The sequence below is a fragment of the Geotrypetes seraphini genome, chromosome 5 (assembly GCF_902459505.1).
Source record: "Geotrypetes seraphini chromosome 5, aGeoSer1.1, whole genome shotgun sequence".
Taxonomy (NCBI): Eukaryota; Metazoa; Chordata; class Amphibia; order Gymnophiona; family Dermophiidae; genus Geotrypetes; species Geotrypetes seraphini.
The window spans coordinates 220,635,658-220,655,450 of record NC_047088.1 but is presented as its reverse complement, the minus strand read 5'-3'; the positions used below and the strand labels follow the sequence as shown (position 1 = coordinate 220,655,450).

Below are 19,793 nucleotides of genomic sequence, written 5' to 3'. Positions count from 1 at the left end.
AAACACCTACTTTCCTTTAAAAAATGCTAGCCTAACCAGGTATATAGGCACCTAAAAGGTAGGCGAGAGCACTTGCTCTAGCGTAAGTGTTTATGCCTAAGTGTTGGAGATGTGCGTATAACTTTACAGTATCCTGTCGGGTGCATAAGTGGGAGCCCTACCCATGCTCCACACATTTCTATGCCATCCTTGCAATTCATGCTACGTAGGTTAAGCAGCTATTTGCAGAATAATGCTTGGCACTTTCACATGTAAATGCCATTAATCTAAATATTCCATGGGTGTAGGAGAAAGTTCTATAGCTGGATGACCATTTTACGCAGGTGATGAGCCTATTTTATAACATCACTTATGACCTTCATTTAGCTGCTAACATTAACCCCCAAGTATATGACTGCTGTAAATATGAGTACTTATGTGCAACATTTGTGCACATATCTCTGGATTCTATATATCTAGTGCAATGTGTCTAATTGGCCTGAACCGTAGGGTCTTGCATCTTAACCAGCAGGTTGCTTACAGAAAACTGTTATGTTTTCGACTCCACCTCCTTCCCAGGGAGCTGCTCCTGCCCCCTTAGTTTGTTTTCTGAAAGTAAGTTACTCAGTGATATTTCTGATCTGCTCTATGGTTTTTTTTATTTTCAGATATTTTTTTCGGTATTTGTTTGGAGGCTCGGTGCCCAGAGGTTTCTACTTGTTGGTACCTCTGCCTGGGAGAAGACAGACTCCTGCAACAGAAGTTTGCTTCTAGCAGGATCAGCCCCTCAAGAATACATGACTAGCTAGCCTGCTGGTATTTTTTATAGCTCAGGTACCATTCACTGCATAGCTTCTTGCATCCCTGATTCAGTCAGGAGCTTGAGTTCAGGCTGTTTGGACTGCTTCTTGGCTTGGTTGAGATTAATAGTGGGCCAGCTGTGTAGTCCTCCCCCACTTCATGACGAGGTGGAGTTGAAAACATTATTGACAGTTTTCCGCAAGCAACTTGCGGGTTTAGATACAGGACCCTATTGCTCAGGACCTCTAGATGCATGTACAAGAAAGAAGATTATTAAACTAAACTAAAACTTAGTTTTGTATTTCGGGTAATCGACCAAATAAGGAGCTTGACTCGGTTAACAATTATTTAAAAAATACAAAAAAAAAAAAGATGAAAAGAAGAAACAAAGTCAGGAGAAATATTAATGGGAATGGTTTCCAAAATATTTAGCAAACAAAATATTGTAGTTTTTAAAGTTTTACGAAAAAACTGAAAAAAAAAAATTATTGACGTAAGATCCTAATCTTTCTTTCTCAACTCGATCTTGAAGTACCCCTTTGCAGGTTATATTTTCAGGATATCCACAATGAACATGCATGAATGAAATCTGTATATAATGGAGGCATTGTATGCAAATCAAGTTTATATGTATTTATTGTGGATATCCTGAAAACCTGAGTGGCAAGGGGGTACTGCAGGACCGAGTTGAGAAACCCTACTATATATGGTGTACAAATTTGGGTTCATGCTCAATTTATGCACACAATTTCATTGATTAACGAACTAACCACCCAATCAATAAATAGGTAAATAAGTGCCATAATCCATTATCAATGCTAATTGACAATAATTAGTGTTTAGATGCATACTTCATATCTTGCTAGGGGGCTATGCTATAGAGATGGGCGTATAAATTGTTGTACTTGGATCTATGGCCATTGGAGAAGCATGGGTGAATTGTGTGCATTCTAAGAATTTGCGTACACTGTTAGCTGTTACAAAATATGACCAATCTGCATCTAATTTAGGTGTGGGGATTTATACCAGGTTTCAGTTGGTGTGGATCTTGGTGTTAGGCACTATTCTATACTACTATTACTACTACTACTAATAATAATAATTTATTTTTTTATATACCGCCAAAGCCATGAAAAGTTCGAGGCGCTTTACAACAAGAAGCGCTGGACAATCAGCGAAGAGGTCAACAATTCAAAGAGATCTATACAATCATATATAATGGAAGAAGTAGAAAGCTAAAAAGTTCTTAAGGTTAATGGTTGAATTCGCAGTGCTATAGAATTCTTATTTTGCAAATCGATTGAACAAGCGAAGAGGTCAACAAATCAAAGAGATCTATACAATCTTATGTAAAGGAAGGAGTAGAAAGCAAAAAAGTTCTTTAGGCACCCAGCTCACAAGTGCCATTTATAGAATAGCACGTAGTACTCTTTTTTTTTTTTTTTTTGGCACCATATATAGAATTTGGTCCATAATTTATACTGTTCCATTAAGATAAGTATGTAAATTTTGGCCCCGCCATGAACATCCTTCTTACAATTATACACTAAACTATTTTAGAGCATAATTACAGAATAGTAGTTGAGCTCACTAATGCTATTTATGGATGTAAATGTATATTTAGGGCCAGATTCAGCAAATGGAACTGAAAAATCGTCACTCGGCACTGTCTTATAAAAAAACGCTCTGGGATGGATTCTCTTTATAGAATAGTGCTTAGCATGAGGGGACTCCTTATGCAGGCTGAAACATGGTGTAAATCCTAGCGCACAATCGATGGCTTAACGAGGGAAGTTTGCGCCTGAGGTGGAGGTGCCCGGCATTGCCACACAGTGTACTCCCCCACTTCCCAATGCACCTTTCTCTGTGTGTCCCTTACTAAGATTAACATGCACGCATTAGCACACGCTAATCAGTTAGTGCATCTTAGTAAAAGAGGGGGTAAGTGCTATGGAGCCCATTATTCGTTTAAAGGGCCCCTTAGTGTGTATTTGCAAGGGGGGGCAGAGCATGGGTGTGGCTCCCATGTACGCATGTAACTTATAGGATACTGCAAGCTACATGTGTGCTTGCCACATTTAAGATCTTGGATTTTCACCAGCATTATGACTAGCATAAGTGCAGATGCCTCAATGTTTGGTGCTTCAATACCATGTTACGCTCATGGGGGCTGATTCTCGAACCGTACACCCCGATATTAGGCAGCAGTAGGCGTCATACCGCAGTTCAGCAGCCAATCGGGATGCATGTTTTTAGAAAAAAATGCTGCCGACGAAGGATGCCTGTGAGGAAGGCATCTGTGGTACGTTTGCAGAGATGCACAAATACACTTAAGCATACCCAAGGCATGGTGTGGTCATGATTTCACCTGGAAGTGGCCTTGCGTGGGTTTAACGTCGATACATGTCTCCGTAGATGGGAGACAGATGCCTTAAATGTAGGCCTGAAAAATGCTGGCCTACATTTAAGGCAGGACCCAGTTCTGTATAGGATGCCGCTGTGCGATTGACATGTGATCAGCAGCCGCTGATACTGGCGTCCCATACAGAATCAGGCCCGTGTTCTATAACAGAATTTATGTGCCTAGATTCCTTTATAGAATGGACTCCTACCATTCTTAGTGCTCATTGTTGGTCACCTATGGGCCTAACAGGCCATAGCTTTCCAGTATAATCATGAAATTTAATCTATAACTATTCCAATATTTGTACATGTTGATTGTTCACAGAAAGCTAAAATATGATTCCATAATTTCAGAATTGATTCAGTGATTTTCACAACTCTTTGGAAGGAAACATATTGCTTAATATTAAATCTACCTCGCTGAAACATTGAAAATCACGCATGGGTACCTAGTGATTGACTTATTAAGCTGTTGAAGTGCACTTGGGCCAATAATATTATACAGTGCTTTGTCACAGCAATTGTACATGGGAAGCAGATGCTACTTCATTACATTATCATCATTGATTTTTTTTTTTTTTTTGTCTTTTGTTTTCTTTACAGAACAAAAGCTCTGGTCTTAGAACTATTAGCAGCCGTTTGTCTCGTTAGAGGAGGGCATGAAATAATTTTATCAGCCTTCGATAATTTTAAAGAGGTAGGATATTCCGTATTACCACAAATTTCACTGCTGTTGACTTAGAGGAACAGGGACCGTTGTGTTCCAATGATGATCCTGAGAAACAGAAGCTTTTTGGGTTCTGAGTGATTATTGTACTGTTTTATGCTGTTTTCCAAACATGGGTCATTACTACACTGAGAGAGCCACTACTAAATGTTTTAGTATAAATGTTGTTGCTGTAGTTTATAATGAAATGGTGTCATTTATTTATCAAACGTATGTCCCGCATAGCCCAAAAACCTATGTGGGTTACAATAAAACACATAACAAGTCACACTGATGATAAATACAAACAAATACGTGACTACATATAGTGAAATGTTACTTTAAAAATGTTTACTTTTTCATAAGTTCTTTAATTTTTGGGGTCTTGATAATGTTCAACTTTAAGATTGTATAATGAGCAAGCTTAGAGAGCTCTTGCATAGAGAAATCAAAAGAGAAAAATTAATGAAAACTCTGGCTAAATGCTCCATTTTAGCACCCATTAATCCATCACCGATTGAGAGTTTATGATGTGGTCTTTGATTATAGTTAGGGTTACCAGATATCAGGATTTCCCCAGACCATACCATCTCTAACTTGCTGATATCTATGAGCGACCTCAAATCCTTTTGAAAAGAAATCAAAACCTTGCTATTCAAAAAATCCATCCAGACGTCTTAACTCTAACCCTGGTTTTACCTTCCATGTATTTTCCCCCCCCCCCCCCCAACAACCTCTCCTCATCTCCAGTTATCCCTTCTCTTCAAAGCCTCAAGCATGACTACTGCACTCTGTACTTACTAGAATTGCACTGTACAGCACCCCGAACTGTAAATGTGCTGGAATAGCCCAGTCATCTTTTCTGCTTCCTAAACCCTAATTGCAATTCTCCAATCTACTGGTAATCTCCAATCTTCTTGTAATACTCCTGGAAATGTCCAGCTGTTTCTTTTGTAATCTGCCCAGAACTGCAAGGTACGGGCGGAATAGAAGTCATTAATGTAATGTAATGTAACTTGTCCTCTTTTTGAGGACAAGTCCAGGGGTCCGGACAGCTTTTCATAACCCAGCACTTTTCTGGGTTTTGAAAAGCTTTCCTCCACATCTTGTCTGGCAGGAGGGCATCTCTGCCTGTGTGAATGTTCTCCTGCCCGACGAGAGCAGGCAGCAGAAAGCGGTGATGGAGTGGGAATGGATGAAACAGGGCGGGCCTAGGGGTCTGGATTTTCCTAATGGAAAATCTGGTAACACTAATTATAGTAAGATTATTAAGCTAGAGATTCTGGGCTCAGGGAAGTTGTGCAAGGCAGACTTGCTGATGTGCCATTTAAGAGATATTCTTGTTTCAGAACAAGGTAGAGGAAAACTTAATGTGACTCAAGGATAAGGTGACCATACGTGGGATTGGGGCGGGGCTAGGGCAGGATTGGGGGCGGAACTGACAATTAATAGATGTCCCCTTTTGATGAAAATAATAAATGGTCATGTTACCCAAGGACCACTAGGCCAATTTTCAGATCTGCTGCCTCTTACTCTACCTGCCTCATTCAGAAAATGTAATGGGGTTGTTCTCTGAAAGAAGTTTTTCCTCCCAGGAAACATTTTCCTGAGCCTTCTCAGCCATGACGCTAAAATACTGGACCTTGTTTATAGAGGTAAAGTGGCTTATATTTAAAGGTGTGAGTCAGGATTTTATTTGGTCCAAAGGAGGTAACCTACAGTTTTCTGTAGATGCTGAGAACTTCCCTTGAGAGGAGCTCTGGGAGTTCTACAGATTGTACTTTTTCTAAAGCCTTCCAAATTACCCTTCCCAAAAAGCATTAAAACTTTTACCTGGTGAAAATCTAACCAAAGTTGGTAATCACCCTATTAGAGGATCATGCAGTCAAACCAGATCCTCTTCAAGAAAGAGGGTAAGGGATTTTCTCCAGGTACTTCCTGGACCTCTTTCCCTTTCCTCCTCAGAACTGGAAGATTTGGACACATTTTGGAGGTAAGGGACTGGAATCTTCTTCCAAAAAAGGAATAGTTTTCTCTGCAGATTACTTAATTTCTAAATCAAACTCTACTCTTTCACTCGCCCGAAACAAGTGGAAAATGCAAGACATATTTGTAGATGTGCATCATTTCTCAGTGGTATGGAATTTCCTTTGGCTTGCTATAACTTATCGGGTATCTATCAAATGCCTTAAGAACATAAGTAATGCCTTGCAGTAGCTATGGTCCACATTAAGATTAGGAATATATTCTAAGCATTCTAATCATCAGAAACTGAAGCCCAGATTCTATAAAGGACACCTAAAGATGGGCACCTACACACGCAGCTCCTAATTGGTGTAGCCTGAATTTACTACAGAAAGAGGAGGTCGGAGCAGACCGCGAATGAGCGAATTTGCGAACAGCGAATTCGCGGGAGGGACACTATTTTCTTTTTAGCTCAAAAGAAATAATTTTTAAATATAATTTGGCATAATTTTAAAAAATTGCTTGCCTTTGCCCCCCCCTCCCTCCTCCCCAAACCAACCGCTGCTCCGAACATAGCTAAGAACATAAGAATTGCCTTACTGAAGAACATAAGAATTGCTGCTGCTGGGTCAGACCAGTGGTCCATCATGCCCAGCAGTCTGCTCCCGCGGCAGCCCCTGGGTAAAAGACCAGTGCCCTAACTGAGACCAGCCCTACTCAACAGTGGCCAACCCTGGTCACAAGAATCTGGCAGAAACTCAAATAGTAGCAACATTCCAGAGCTGAGATTGTGATGTCATAATGCCTCATTCCACCAGTGCCAAAGAGCCAAACTCATCAGTGATGTCACAATAGCTTGCTTGTTCTATTCTTGGCTCACATAAGAATATAAGAGCTGCCATACTGTGACAGACCAAAGGTCCATCAAATCCAGTATCCTGTTTCCAACAGTGGCCAACCCTGGATCCAAGTAACTAGCCAGATTCCAAGTAATAAAACAGATTTTATTCTGCCTATCCTAGGAATAAGCAGTGGATTTCCCCAAGCCATTTTAATAATGGTCTATGGACTTCCCTTTTAGGAATTTATCCAAACCTTTTTAAAACCCCGCTAACTTGATTTCATAATTACACATTGTGTGAAGAAATATTTTCTTCGGTTTGCTTTAAATCTACTACTTAGTAGCTTCATCGCATGCCCCCTAGTCGTCATATTTTTGGAAAGAGTAAATAAGCGATTCACATCTATCCTTTCCACCCCACTCAGTATTTTATAGACCTCCATTCATATAGCTGAGCCGGATACAATTCTTAATCTTCCTGGAGATGGTAATTACAGAATCCATCAGTCAAGGATATTCTCCACACCATCCCTGACGGGGTAGAAGATTGCGTTTATTCAGGTTAATCATCGTATGTCATGTTAGAACCATGTTTCTCAAGTAACGGCTACTTTCGTTGCCAACCTGAGGTCAGCCTTCTTAAAGGAGATTGCAAAACCAGCAAAATGACAATTAGGCCTTAGATTCAAAACGTTATACTGTTCTGATATTCCCTTACGCTTAGGGCTCCTTTTACTAAGGTGCGCTAGCATTTTAGTGTACGCAGGAAATTACCGTGCGCTACGCTTCTAGAACTAATGGCGGCTCAATGCTGGCGTTAAGGTCTAGCGCGCGGGGCAATTCAGCACGTGCTATTTCGCGCGTTAAAAGCCCTAATGCATCTTTGTAAAGGGAGCCCTTAAATTTGAGATTGAACTTATCTGTCCTGCAGGCTCCTTTCTCTGGAAAAAGGCCAGTTTTACTCTCCAGGGTCCCCCCCCTTTTTTTTTTTTTTTGTTGTTTCTAGAGTTGTTTCCTATTCCAGTGCTTGGCATTTCATTTCCTTTGGAAAAAAAAAAAATCCAACCAAAAAACAACCCCAAAATAAAACTGGCTCTTCTCACAAAAAAATATTTTTGGATTCTAGCCCATAGCATGTTTTGCTGCACTTCCTATTTTTCTTTTCATATTTGAAGGCAACCCTTAATTACGTAGAACAGGGGTAGGCAATTCCAGTCCTTGAGAGCCAGAGCCAGGTCAGATTTTCAGGATATCCACAATAAATATGCATGAAATAGATTTGCATCTCAAGGAGGCAGTACATGCAAATCCATCTTATACATATTCATTGTGGATATCCTGAAAACCTGACCTGGCTCTGGCTCTCGAGGACTGGAATTGCCTACCCCTGACCTAGGATGTACCTGTTAGCAAAGTAAAATTATTTACTCCAAACAGCCACTGAATAGATTCACATAACCCTTCTACTTACCTCTTTTAGGACCAGCTCTTTAATATTACTGTTTTTGCTATTAAGGGGTAGTTGGTTCATTGCCTCCTGCTTAGTACGCATCTGAAAGCAATTTCTGGAAAACTCTGGATGTTCAGCTCATGAAGCGTTTGTCTGGGTCAGGTGCCATATTTGTGGTTCCAGTGAGCAGCTGTTATCAGTGAATGAACATTATAGGTACCTAATTTCAGTTTAATATCCTTTCTGTTTTTCTGTTTCCATAGATATTCATTTGCTGCGTCAGCTATTGCACTGAAGCACATCCAATCATCTTCAGGTCTTCCTATTAAGTAGGCAAGGTAGCTGGAAAGTGTGTAGTGGGCAGGCAGAGTGGTGATAATGCACGCAAATTTTACTCAGGAGGATCATAAATTAACTCAGACTGGTTAATAGACTGGGTGAAAGCATTACTTTTGCAACCCTGCATTAACTTTATCTGTGCCTCCATTCATAAGCTGCCTTTGAAATTTATTAGCTGACATGCTGCAGGGTTTCTGGATGTGGCCCTAATGTGTGAAGCATTTTTTTCCTTTGTCCTTTCCAATAAATCTCCGTTGCATACTTTGTAAAAGTATCCTTTAAAAATGTGGAGGTTTCTGGTTCTCGTAACGATACATTTCCCATTTTCAGTTTTTATTTCTTACGGAAAAGAAACTTCCCTCTCATGAAAGAACTGATCAGGATTAACGCTGGTACTGAAGCTCTGATGAATGAGAGAGTTTGCAGATGAGTGTGATGCACCTCGAATGAGTGAGGCTTGGCTTCTCTGTGTATGTATGATTGGCTTTCCATATCTGCAGGTTTCACATCCGTGTATTTAATCAACTGCGGTCCTGACTGCAACTCACTGTCTCCTCCCCCCCACCATCTACAGACACTCAAGTCCACCCAGTGTACCTTTGCAGCCAGGACCTGACCATAGCTTTGCTGTCTTCCCCCCCTCCCCCAAATCTGCAGACACTCAAGTCCACACAGTGTACCTTTGCAGCCAGTCCCGGCCCTGCAGCAACAGTGGAAGCTGTATTCAAAGGCTGCCTGCCCCTTCTGACACAACTTCCTGGTGGGTCAGATCAGAGGTGAATGCCCAGTGCAGGCTCCAGGCAGGACCAAGACTGGCTGCAAAGGTACACCAGATGGACGTAGGCATCCGTGGATATCGAGGGATGATTGTATATTTTCAGATATGTAATTCGCAAGTTGTATTTGGCCGATATAGGAGTGTCAGTGTCAGTGTTCCACTTTGTGTTGCCTATTTGCTCTATATAGTACAACCTAGGTGTACATCCTTAGATTTAAGCAGGACTGTCCATTCTATACCATGGATACTAACATGCACCTCTTATGAAAGCAAATGTTTAAAATTATGGCAGTTGCTCCCCTCGTCTTTTGCTTCCAATTTCTTCCGGCAACCCGCTTCTTTTTCCACCATCATCACCACCATCGGACTGTGCAGTGCAAGCAGCAGCTCCATGATCTCTCTGTAAAGGAGCGCATGAGTGGCTGCACTTCTCAGAGCAACAGTCTGGAGGGCATGAGAAATCACGGAATGAGGGAAAGAGTGGTGCCGAGAGCGGAATTTCACCAGAAGAGCAAAACGCTAGAGGTGGGAAGAGGAATAAGTGGCAGCAGCTGGTGCTGGTTAGTGGATGGAAACTTTCTTGAAACTTGTTCACTTCCAGTGCTCAGGGGCTGCAAAGGGGCCAGGCTGTTAGGGTATCCCTAATGAATGTGCATGAGAGAGACTGGCATGCATGCAAATTTCATGAATATTTATTAGATGCATCCTGAAAACCTGATCTGTTTATAAATCTTGAGGACCAGGAGTGAAACCAACTGTATTAGAGTCTCTATGTCCCCTTCTAAAAACACGTCAGAACCTAGTCAAACATCTATGAGATTTAAAAAAAAAAAATGCCAGGTATAGCACATAGTGGTTAGGATATGGTTAGAGTGTTGTGGGGGGGGGGGGGTGTATGTATACGTATCAGGTATACATATACCATATGCATGGAACAGGCTGCCTGAATCAATACATCATGCTCCATCCCTAGCAGTAGTCAAATCCAAGCTAAAAGCCCACTTTTTAAAATCTGTTTTCAACTGCTAACTCCCACTCACTGCTGTCAGATATCTATACCCACTATCATTTCCTCTGCCATAATCTCCCCAACCCTGAAATGTCCTGTCTAAATTAGATTGTAAGCTCTTCTGAGCAGCGACTGCCTATTGTATGTTAAAATGTACAGCGCTGCGTACGCCTTTCAGCAATTTAGAAATAATAAATAGTAACATATCTAGGTGACAATATCGGGCTCCTATACATATAGGGGAGCAATTCTGTAAGTGGGCGCCATAAGTGAAATGGCTAGATGCAGCGCACTGAGAATGGATTCTAAAATGTCACCTGGGTGCCAAGATTCCATGTTTAGAATACTAGCATAAATTTATTAATTTAATTCATTTTCTATCCCGTGGTCCCCAAAGAGCTCAGAATGGGTTACAGGTTAAACATATATAATATATAATTAACAGGTTACGATTTGCACTGAATTTATCCTAATTTGGCACATACTAGGGATCTAATACCAATATACATAGTATATAGGTTACAATTTGCCATAGTTCCAGTGCAAGGTTCTTCAATACAAGTTTTATCCTACTTGGCATCTACGTGCCCACATTTGGTCACACCCACTTTTACCATGTCAGTGGCAGCCATAAATACGCTCCCAAGTGCTGCATGTGAGCACATAACTTGTGCAAATGCTTCTCTACTCAGTTCTTGAGGCACACAGGTTTTCAAGATCTCCGCAATGAATATGCACAAGATAGATTTGCCTGCACTGCCTCCTCGGTATGTAAATCCTATCTTGTGCATATTCATTGTGGATATCTTGAAAACATGATGGGACTAGGTGTGTTTCAAGGACTGGGTTGAGAAGCACTGTCTCACAGTATCCAGTAAATTACGCATCTAAATGTTGGTCCCGCCTATGCTCCTCCCCCTATGGATGCTCCTTGCATTTATGTACTGAGCAAGTCATGTGCATCGTCTTCAGAATAGTGCTGTGTGCGTGCTTGATGTGTACATGTACACTTACTTACCCATGTAAGTGTAGTCAGGCAGTCTATACAGGGCCAGCTCAAGAGGTTGTGGCACCTTTGGCCAACTTTTGTTTTTGCACCCCCACCCCCACTCCACCCTACTCTACCTCGCTCCAGAATATTTTCTCCTCTTTTTTTGCCAGTTTTTGTCCCTCCAGCCCCCTTGAATAGTTGTTCCTTTTTCTAAGCTTATACTTTCCTCTGACTATTTTATTCATCTTTTCCCAGCTTTACTCCCTCCAGCCCCCTCCCAAATATTTTCTTCTGCCTCAGTGCCCTGGAATATTCTTTCCTTTCAACAACCCCCCTTACCCAGCTCAGCCCAGCCCCTCCCTAATTATCCAACATATCTCCTTCTCCCTTCCCTTCGTTAAGGTCCAGCATTTCTTCTCTCCCCATCCAACCTTCCTCCTCTCTCCCCTCTCCATATGGGGCAGCATTTGTCCCTTCCTCCCCTCCAATGGTCCTGCATCTCTGCTTTCTATTCTCTTCACATCTGGCAAACTGGCAATACCTTTTCAAAAGATTTCTTGTTATTAGTATTTTTAATGCTTGGATCAGTGCAGCAGCTTCTCTCTGATGGTGCCTGCCTATGTAAAAACAGGAGCTTGTCAGACTAAACGCTGTAGGGAGGGTGCCAGAATCACATTTGTATTACTGCTATACTGTCGGCTGCTGATCCAAGCATTAAAAAAAAAAAAAATCGTTAAAAAAGATACATCTAGAGCTGGGGGCTTGAGAGGACAAGGTTGATGCTGGATCACTGGAGCATTGACATTACTGCAACAGGAAGGAAGGAAACTGGGAGGAAATCCAAAGCCAGACTCCTCCTTTTTCCTGTTTGTACATGTGCGACCTCTAGGTAAGCTTTCCGTGCCTCTGGGGGATCTGGGCCAACTGAACCAACGGTCTGGTGATGTTACAGACTCAGGCATATGGCTCCTTTTATCTCCAATGCCCTGGTTTAGAGCTTCACCTAGTCCATAGGTTAAACTGGCCCCGAGTCTGTATTTTTAGCATGCAAATAGCACTTAAATTTCTGTGCTGAAATTATAGAATGAGGAGGATAGCTTATGCATTTGGCTCGGATGCAGAAAAACAGATGTAATTTGAGCACTCCAGGCAAATGTATTGGCATTGTGTTCATACGTACAGTACTACCAATAACTCCGTGTGTGTATTTAGTGACACTCACTATACATCAGGAATGTCGAACTACAATCCTAGAGGCCTACAAAACAGTAATATTTTCAATGGGAGGTTGTATGTGCTGCCTCCACTGTATGCAAATATATCTCATGAATATTCTAGGGATATCCTAAAAACCTAACTGGTTTGCAACCCTCTTGGCTTGCAGTTTGACATCTCTGCTATACATATCGTGCCGCTAAATATACAAGTAAATTGAAATGTCCTGTATTAGCCCTACAAATTATTCCCCAAACATCTTGCTTAATATTGGACTCTTTGTGGTCATCTTGGATTAAAAAAAAAAAAAGTATGACTGAAACTTGGAAAATGCTACCAACAGTCCAACAGGTCATGAACCCACAGGTAGAGAATGACACGGTGGATGTTGCCTGCGGCTAGCCATGAGTAGCCGCGGGTAACCCACCAAGACGGCGGAGGGGGGGGAAAGGTGCTCACCGCAGGTAAGGGGACTAGTTACCGATCACGCGTGGCCCCCTCCCTCCTTCCTACCTACCCACCCGAATCTATCTATCTCTCTCCCTCCCTCCTTCCCCCTTACCTTCGCGGCACTTTAAGGTTTCCATCTTGTTGAAAGCCGCCGGCGCTTACGTGGGCTGAAGCTTCTCCTCTGACGCAACTTCCAGTTGTGTCAGAGGAGAAGCTTCCGCCCACACACGCATGTGACTGCACGAACACTCCGGTGGCTTTTAACAAGATTCAAACCTTAAAACATGCCATGAAGGTAAGGGGTTGGTAGGGAGATGCACGGATCGCGTGAGAGGTGCCAGAGGGAAGAGTGGATGCTGCGGTGGCGGGGACGGGGCAGTGAAGGTGACGGTGGTCTGGTGACGAGGACAGATTTTTTTTCCCCATGTCATTCTCTACCCACAGGTACAATGCAGCAAGGAAAACAGTGAGAACAGACAATGAGCATATTATTTGTACGTCCTGGATTGAAATAAACAAGGCTTGATTCTATCCCGCTGGCTCCTGTGGCTTTCTCATTGTCCGTTCCCACTGTTTTCCTTGCTAAACTTGGAAAAGCCATTTATAATTTGCGCACTACGGACACATTTACTGGAGAGCCCAGTAGGGTCTACACTAGGGGTAGGGAACTCCAGTCCTCGAAAGCCGTATTCCAGTCGGGTTTTCAGGATTTCCGCAATGAATATGCATTGAGATCTATTTGCATGCACTGCTTTCAATGCATATTCATTGGGGAAAACCTGAAAATCTGACTGGAATACGGCTCTCGAGGACCGGAGTTCCCTACCCCTGGTCTACACATAAATCTGTGCTGTGTGACCATAGTGGAAGAGGAAGGGAAGCAAAAAGGTAAGAGGAGAGAGAAGGAAAGGGAGGGAGTTTGGATGAAAGTGGTGTGGACAAATTTGGAGAGATTTCTGGGATTAGCTGGGGGAGAGAGGGATGGGCTAGTGGTGTAGGGGCAGGAAATGGAGAGACACAGGTAGAGCTTTCATTACTTCCCTAGCTCTTCTTTAGTCCAAATGAGTTCTCTATGTCCATGCTGCCTTTTCAGGTCCGCCCTTTTAACAATGAGCCACCGAAGGCACCTATGACCCACAGACCTACGTTCTTCAGGTTAATTATATGCAACTTAAATATGGCGTATCGCTAACTGCTTCGTGCACTGCATGTGATGCTGAATCGGAACCAAAACTTTGCCCAGTGGATTACAACATGGCTATAGCAATTAAGAAATATACCATTGCTTTACAGCCTTTGGGCTATGATCCATTAACAGAGTTTGAGCCATCAGCTTAGGATGGTCCTTTCCTAGGTTTTGTTTTTTTGGGGGTTAAGACGGAGAATCTGTAAAATATGGACTGATGGTGGTTTCATGACCTGCCACTCAACCCTATTGGGATGTAGTGATGTAGAGACCATTACCAAAGCAGAAGGATTGAAAATGAAAATAAAACTGGAGCCCATGATGTTTCAGGTGTTAGATACTTGGTTGATGGATCTAACCTAAACATGTTTGGTCTAGTGCACAGGGTTACCAGATTTTACTTTAGTAAAATCTGGAAACCCACCCCAGGCCCGCCCAGTTCCACCCATCCCCATCCCAGTCCTCCCCAGCCCAATCCTGCCCCCTGCTGCCTGCTCTCGTCAGGCAGGAGGGCAAACGCGGACGCGATTTTGATGGAGCTTTTCAAAACCCAGACAAAACGTCTGGTAACCCTACTAGTTCATATTTCAGGCTATCTTTCTACTTGGAGGACCTAATTTTTAGCTATTGGACAAGCTCTGCATAGAGAGAGTCTGTTGTCTACTTTGACAAAGCCTGTGGATCTCGATGCATTATTTGTGAAACAAAGGCAAAAAAAGCACTCTGTTATCAGTCCTAGCTCTTGTATGAGATTGAGCACTTCTGTAGTGAAAAAGTAAGTATCAATTTCACACACAGCTGTGATTTCTGAATAGTCCTTTCCCCCTTCCCCTCCCCTCATACCATTGTGCAAAGGATCTTTTTGTGCAGTTCATAAAACCTCTAACATTTCCACAGAGGAATATTTATGACAAAGTGAATATGAGAATGTTAGTTATTTTCTTTCAGAAAAAAAGAAAGTAGAAAAGGCTATACTTCCTTGCAACAGGATCCAATCTACGTGTGTGTGTGTTCGCTATTCTATGGTCCTTGGACTCTCCCCTAGACTCTGTATAGGTTCCCAAAATTTGGGCACAGATCCCAGAATCATGCGCAAACGAATTAGTTAATGAGCCGTTAATCAATAATTGGCACTCATGTGGGTTTACATGGGGATCTGCCTTGGATTCCTGTGGCATAGGAAGACACTGCAGCCATAACACATGATGCCATTGGCCAAGGAAATTCACGTGCATGCAACAGCAGCATCAGGAATCTGTTCAGGCTGACTAACCAGGGCCACATGGGAAGGTAGACAGAAGGAGGAATTCTATAAACGATACCTTAAGTTAGGTACTGGGAAGATCCATGCTAAACTGGTATTCTACAAAGGATACTCTGTACAGATTGCCCTTATGAAATACTAGCTTAGTGTGGATTTTGTGCCTAACTTTGCGTACCGTACTTACACCTAGTAACATCGTGTCTAATTTCTGGGATCACCAGCATTTACTCATGCATACACATGTGTGTACCTGCGCCTAAGTGCTATTTAATAAACTACTCTGACATACTAAGAGTGGTATATATCAAGATTTTAAAACTATTAATGGGGGGGGGGTCACGTGATGCAGCATGTCTGAGCAGACGTGAGAACGGAGAGCTCCTGCCCCACGGACACGTAATCCGCGAATAAAGTCAGCTCTTTCTGCACCCGGGAGGGGACTGCACGATCACCCAGTTGGAAAATCCCCTCTGCTTTCAGGCGGCCCTTTCGAGCGCTCAAATTGGAACAGGGCATGCCAGTAAAATCCGCGAAAGGCACCCGGGATAAGCCCACTCTCACCCCCTCCAAGATGGCGGCAGAATCGGCCTCTTTCACTATACCCGCCGGAGACTGGATCGCTGACATTACGCGATCGGTCTCGGCGGTGCTGGCTGACAGGCTCAACAAGATTCAGTCAGCTGTGGATGAGATGCACGAGAAATTTGATTCCCACAGCCGACGACTGACGGAAGTAGAACAGCGGGTGTCCGACCAAGAGGACACGTGCGCGGGCCTGACCGCCCAGGTGGCGGACTTGCAGAAAGCTTCCCAGGAGTTGCTGGCCTCCGTGGAGGAGCTGGAGAACCGAAGCCGCCTAAACAACTTGCGGCTAGTCGGGCTCCCGTAACTGTATGTAACCCTCGAATTAAATAATTTTCCTTATGTTTTAGTATTGTCAGTTAAATCCCATTTAAGGTTTAATTTTTCTTTTTTGTATTTGTATTTATTGTAAATGATATTAATTTGTACATCGCCTAGAAATGTGAATAGGCGATAAATCAAGACATTTAATAAACTTGGAAACTCCCGGAGGCGGTAAGCGACCAGGACCTGTACACAGTCTTCAGCAAGTGGCTGCCAGAGCACCTGGATTTGGCGGGAGGCGCCGAGGGCTTTGCCTGTGAACGCGCTCATCGCATCGGAGCCCGGCCTGCGGAGGGGGGGGAGAGCGAGGACTGCAATAGCCCGCTACACCTGCTGGAGGGAAAAGGAGATGATTCTCCGGGCCTTTCGCAGGGCGGGGACCCTGGATTACAAAGGCTCTCGGGTTCTCCTCTTCAATGATTACTCCGTGCGGGTGGCGGCCCAACGCAAGACCATGGCGCCCTTCTGCACGGATCTCCACAATAAGGGAATCAAGTTCGCACTGGTCTACCTGGCAAAACTCCGGATCTGGCATGATGGTAAAACCCTCAACTTAACCACCGGAGAGGAAGCTAAGGCATTCCTGGCGAAAACTGCCAGCCTGAAGATCTCGGCGTAAGCACCTACACTAACTATTTTCTGCGTTTCACACCGGGCTGAGCTGTGGTCCCTATAGGCCCGGGCCGCTGGGCTGACACCCATCTGCACACTTCAACATGCACAGTTTGGGGATGAGAGCCACAGTGATGGGACCACTTTTCCCTGCTCGAAACCTGCTTTAGAGGACTTGCCCGGGAGGACTGCGCAGGGCCTTTACGTTCAGAGCCTGAAGGGATTTCTTTACTACCTCTATGCCATGTCCCATCTTGTGGACCCTTTGAGACAGATTCGGAGGTGGAAGTCATGGCCAGCTCAGGAGCCCCCTGGTTATAATATAGACCCTGTGCAGAACTTGCCATGCACTTGTTGGTGACCTATTATTATTATTATGACTTATGACTTATGACTTTTACTTTCTTTTTGGGTTGTGTGGTCCTCCGGGATGCAGAAGGGGAGTTTAATGGGGGTGGGGGGAGGTCTCCGGACAGGCTGGGGGGTACACATGGGTATGTATGCTGGCAGGGAGGGTGCAGCATGGGGGGTTGGGGAAGGGGGTGGTGGGTTGCTGGGGGGATTTGGGTTGGTGTGTGAGTGGGGGTTTGTGTCTGATTCGGTGGTATGCGTGTGGGGGGGTTGTGTGGGGGTCTGCTGGGCTATGGGGCACCTTAATAGCGAGGGCGGCGGAGCTGAGCTGGGAGGCTTCGCATGCGCCTAATTGATCTACTTGTACATGTTTAGTCCCTGTATGGCTTGTGGAGAATGGATGATCCTTTATACTCTCGGAGGGATGTCTCCCTCTGGGTTTCTGCGAGATATATTGTTTCCTACACTTTGCTATGGCTGATTTAAAGGTCGTCACCTTCAATGTTGATGGCATCAGGTCCCCAGTTAAAAGATCTCGCATACTCACTAGCTTGCGTAAACTGAACGCGGATGTGGCTTTTCTGCAGGAGACCCACCTAACTCAGATCGAACATTCCAAATTGCGGAGACAATGGGTCGGGGATGTCTACTCCTCTACTTCTGGGGGCCGACAGCGGGGAGTGGCAATTTTGCTCCATAAGCGGTTGCCCTTCGTCCTGCATAAACAACTGACGGATCGGGAGGGGAGATATGTTATTGTCCTGGGGGAGGTCTGGGGTCTAAAGCTGCTGCTTTGTAATTTATATGCCCCGAACTCCTACTGTCATAAATTTTTCTCCACAGTCCTCTCTATGGTGTCGGCTTACCCGGATTACCAGGTGATCCTGGGGGGAGACATGAATATCACTGCAGATCCAGGGGTGGATTGCAAACCTCCTAGGGGCAGCTTAAGGGATCACGACAACAAGGGGGTGGGATTCCTGGCACAGCACTTAGGCCTGGTGGACGTCTGGCGGGCATTACACCCGTATGATTCGGACTTTACCTTTTACTCTCATGTCCACAAAGTGTACGCCCGACTGGATTATATCTTACTTGACCAGAGGCTGTTCTCCAGAGCTACTAGGTCGGACATAGTGGAATCCACAGTTTCTGACCACGCCACCGTGGATCTTACTTTGACTCTTGCAGCTGGTAGCAAGGCTTCTTCCTGGAAAATGGCACTGTATCTGTATCATGACCAGGAATTTCGGACCTACCTGCGGGCGCGTTGGGTAGATTACCAGGCCACAAACGATACTCCTGAAATAGGGCCGGTATCTTTTTGGTACGCCTCCAAGGCAGTCCTGAGGGGGCACGTGATTGCATATACGGCTGCCAAACGCCGGGCTCAGGGAGCAGAACTTTTATCGCTTACGCGACAACTGCACCAATTCCGCAGGGCCCATATTTCCTCTCTGTCAGACTCTGATAGAACGGACTATAAGAAAATACTGAGAACGCATTGAGATTTTACTTCATCAGCGAGCGGAACAGACACTTGCGTTTCAACGGTATAATATGCATAGGTGGGGGGGCAAGACGGGGAAACTTCTGGCAAATCTAGTGCGACCATATAAAAAACGTCAACTCATCACTGCGATTCGTGACACTATGGGAACCAGGCATGAGGGGGAAAGCCAAATTGCAGAACAGTTTGTCAGGTACTATGAGACCCTGTATGGTAAACGCCCGCTGGATGAGACTGCTCTTGCAGAATTTTTCCGGGGCCTATCTATACCACACCTGGAGGAGGATCAGGCTGAATCGCTGAGCCTACCTATATCCGAGGCCGAAATCCGCGTATCCATTCGATCTCTCAAACTGGCGAAAGCGCCAGGTCTGGATGGGTTCGGACCTGAATATTATCGGATTCTTGAGGACCTGGTGGCGCAACCCCTGAGTGCAATGTACAACGCAGTGGCGGAGACGGGAGGCTCCTTTCCGGATAATATGGCCCACATAGTTATGCTCCCAAAGCCGGGCAAGGACCCGGATCTGGTGGGGTCGTTTCGTCCCATCTCCCTTCTAGATCAGGACATAAAACTTCTGGCCGTGACTTTGGCGCGGCGTTTGAACTGCTTTCTTCCTGATCTTGTTCACCCAGACCAGGTTGGGTTCGTACCAGGCCGCTACGCCTCTATGAATTTGCTGAAGGTCTTGGGCCCGATTCAAGACAGGGTGGGTCGGGGTGGCCAAGAGGCGGTGGCAGGACTGGATATGGAAAAAGCGTTCGACAGCATCTCCTGGGATTACCTCTTTTGGGTCCTGCGCAGGGGTGGCTTTCAGGGCGAGTTTCTGGCCTGGGTGACGGCTTTATACCATAACCCCAGGGCGCGCTTACTGATTAACGGGGGTCTGACTGGGGATTTTGGTCTGCAGAGGGGTACGAGACAGGGCTGCCCTCTATCCCCTCTTCTTTTTCTTTTGGCTATCGAGCCCCTAGCAGCTAAGGTCCGACAGGATGAGACCATCAAGGGCATTGTGGTAAGGGGGCAGGAATGCAAA

General features: G+C 44.5%; 1 protein-coding gene across 5 annotated transcripts in view; it reads left to right on the top strand.

Moving 5' to 3' along the window:
- Window positions 1-19,793, top strand: part of FMNL2 (formin like 2) — a 459,967-nt gene that overhangs the window by 297,173 nt on the left and 143,001 nt on the right. For all 5 annotated transcript variants that reach the window (XR_004539577.1, XM_033945820.1, XM_033945823.1 and 2 more), the window contains exon 9: window positions 3,787-3,880. Coding sequence is in view for 4 of the 5 variants with exons in the window: in XM_033945820.1 (XP_033801711.1) it covers window positions 3,787-3,880 (94 nt within the window). In the remaining variant the exon portion in view is untranslated. The remainder of the gene's footprint in view (window positions 1-3,786; window positions 3,881-19,793) is intronic.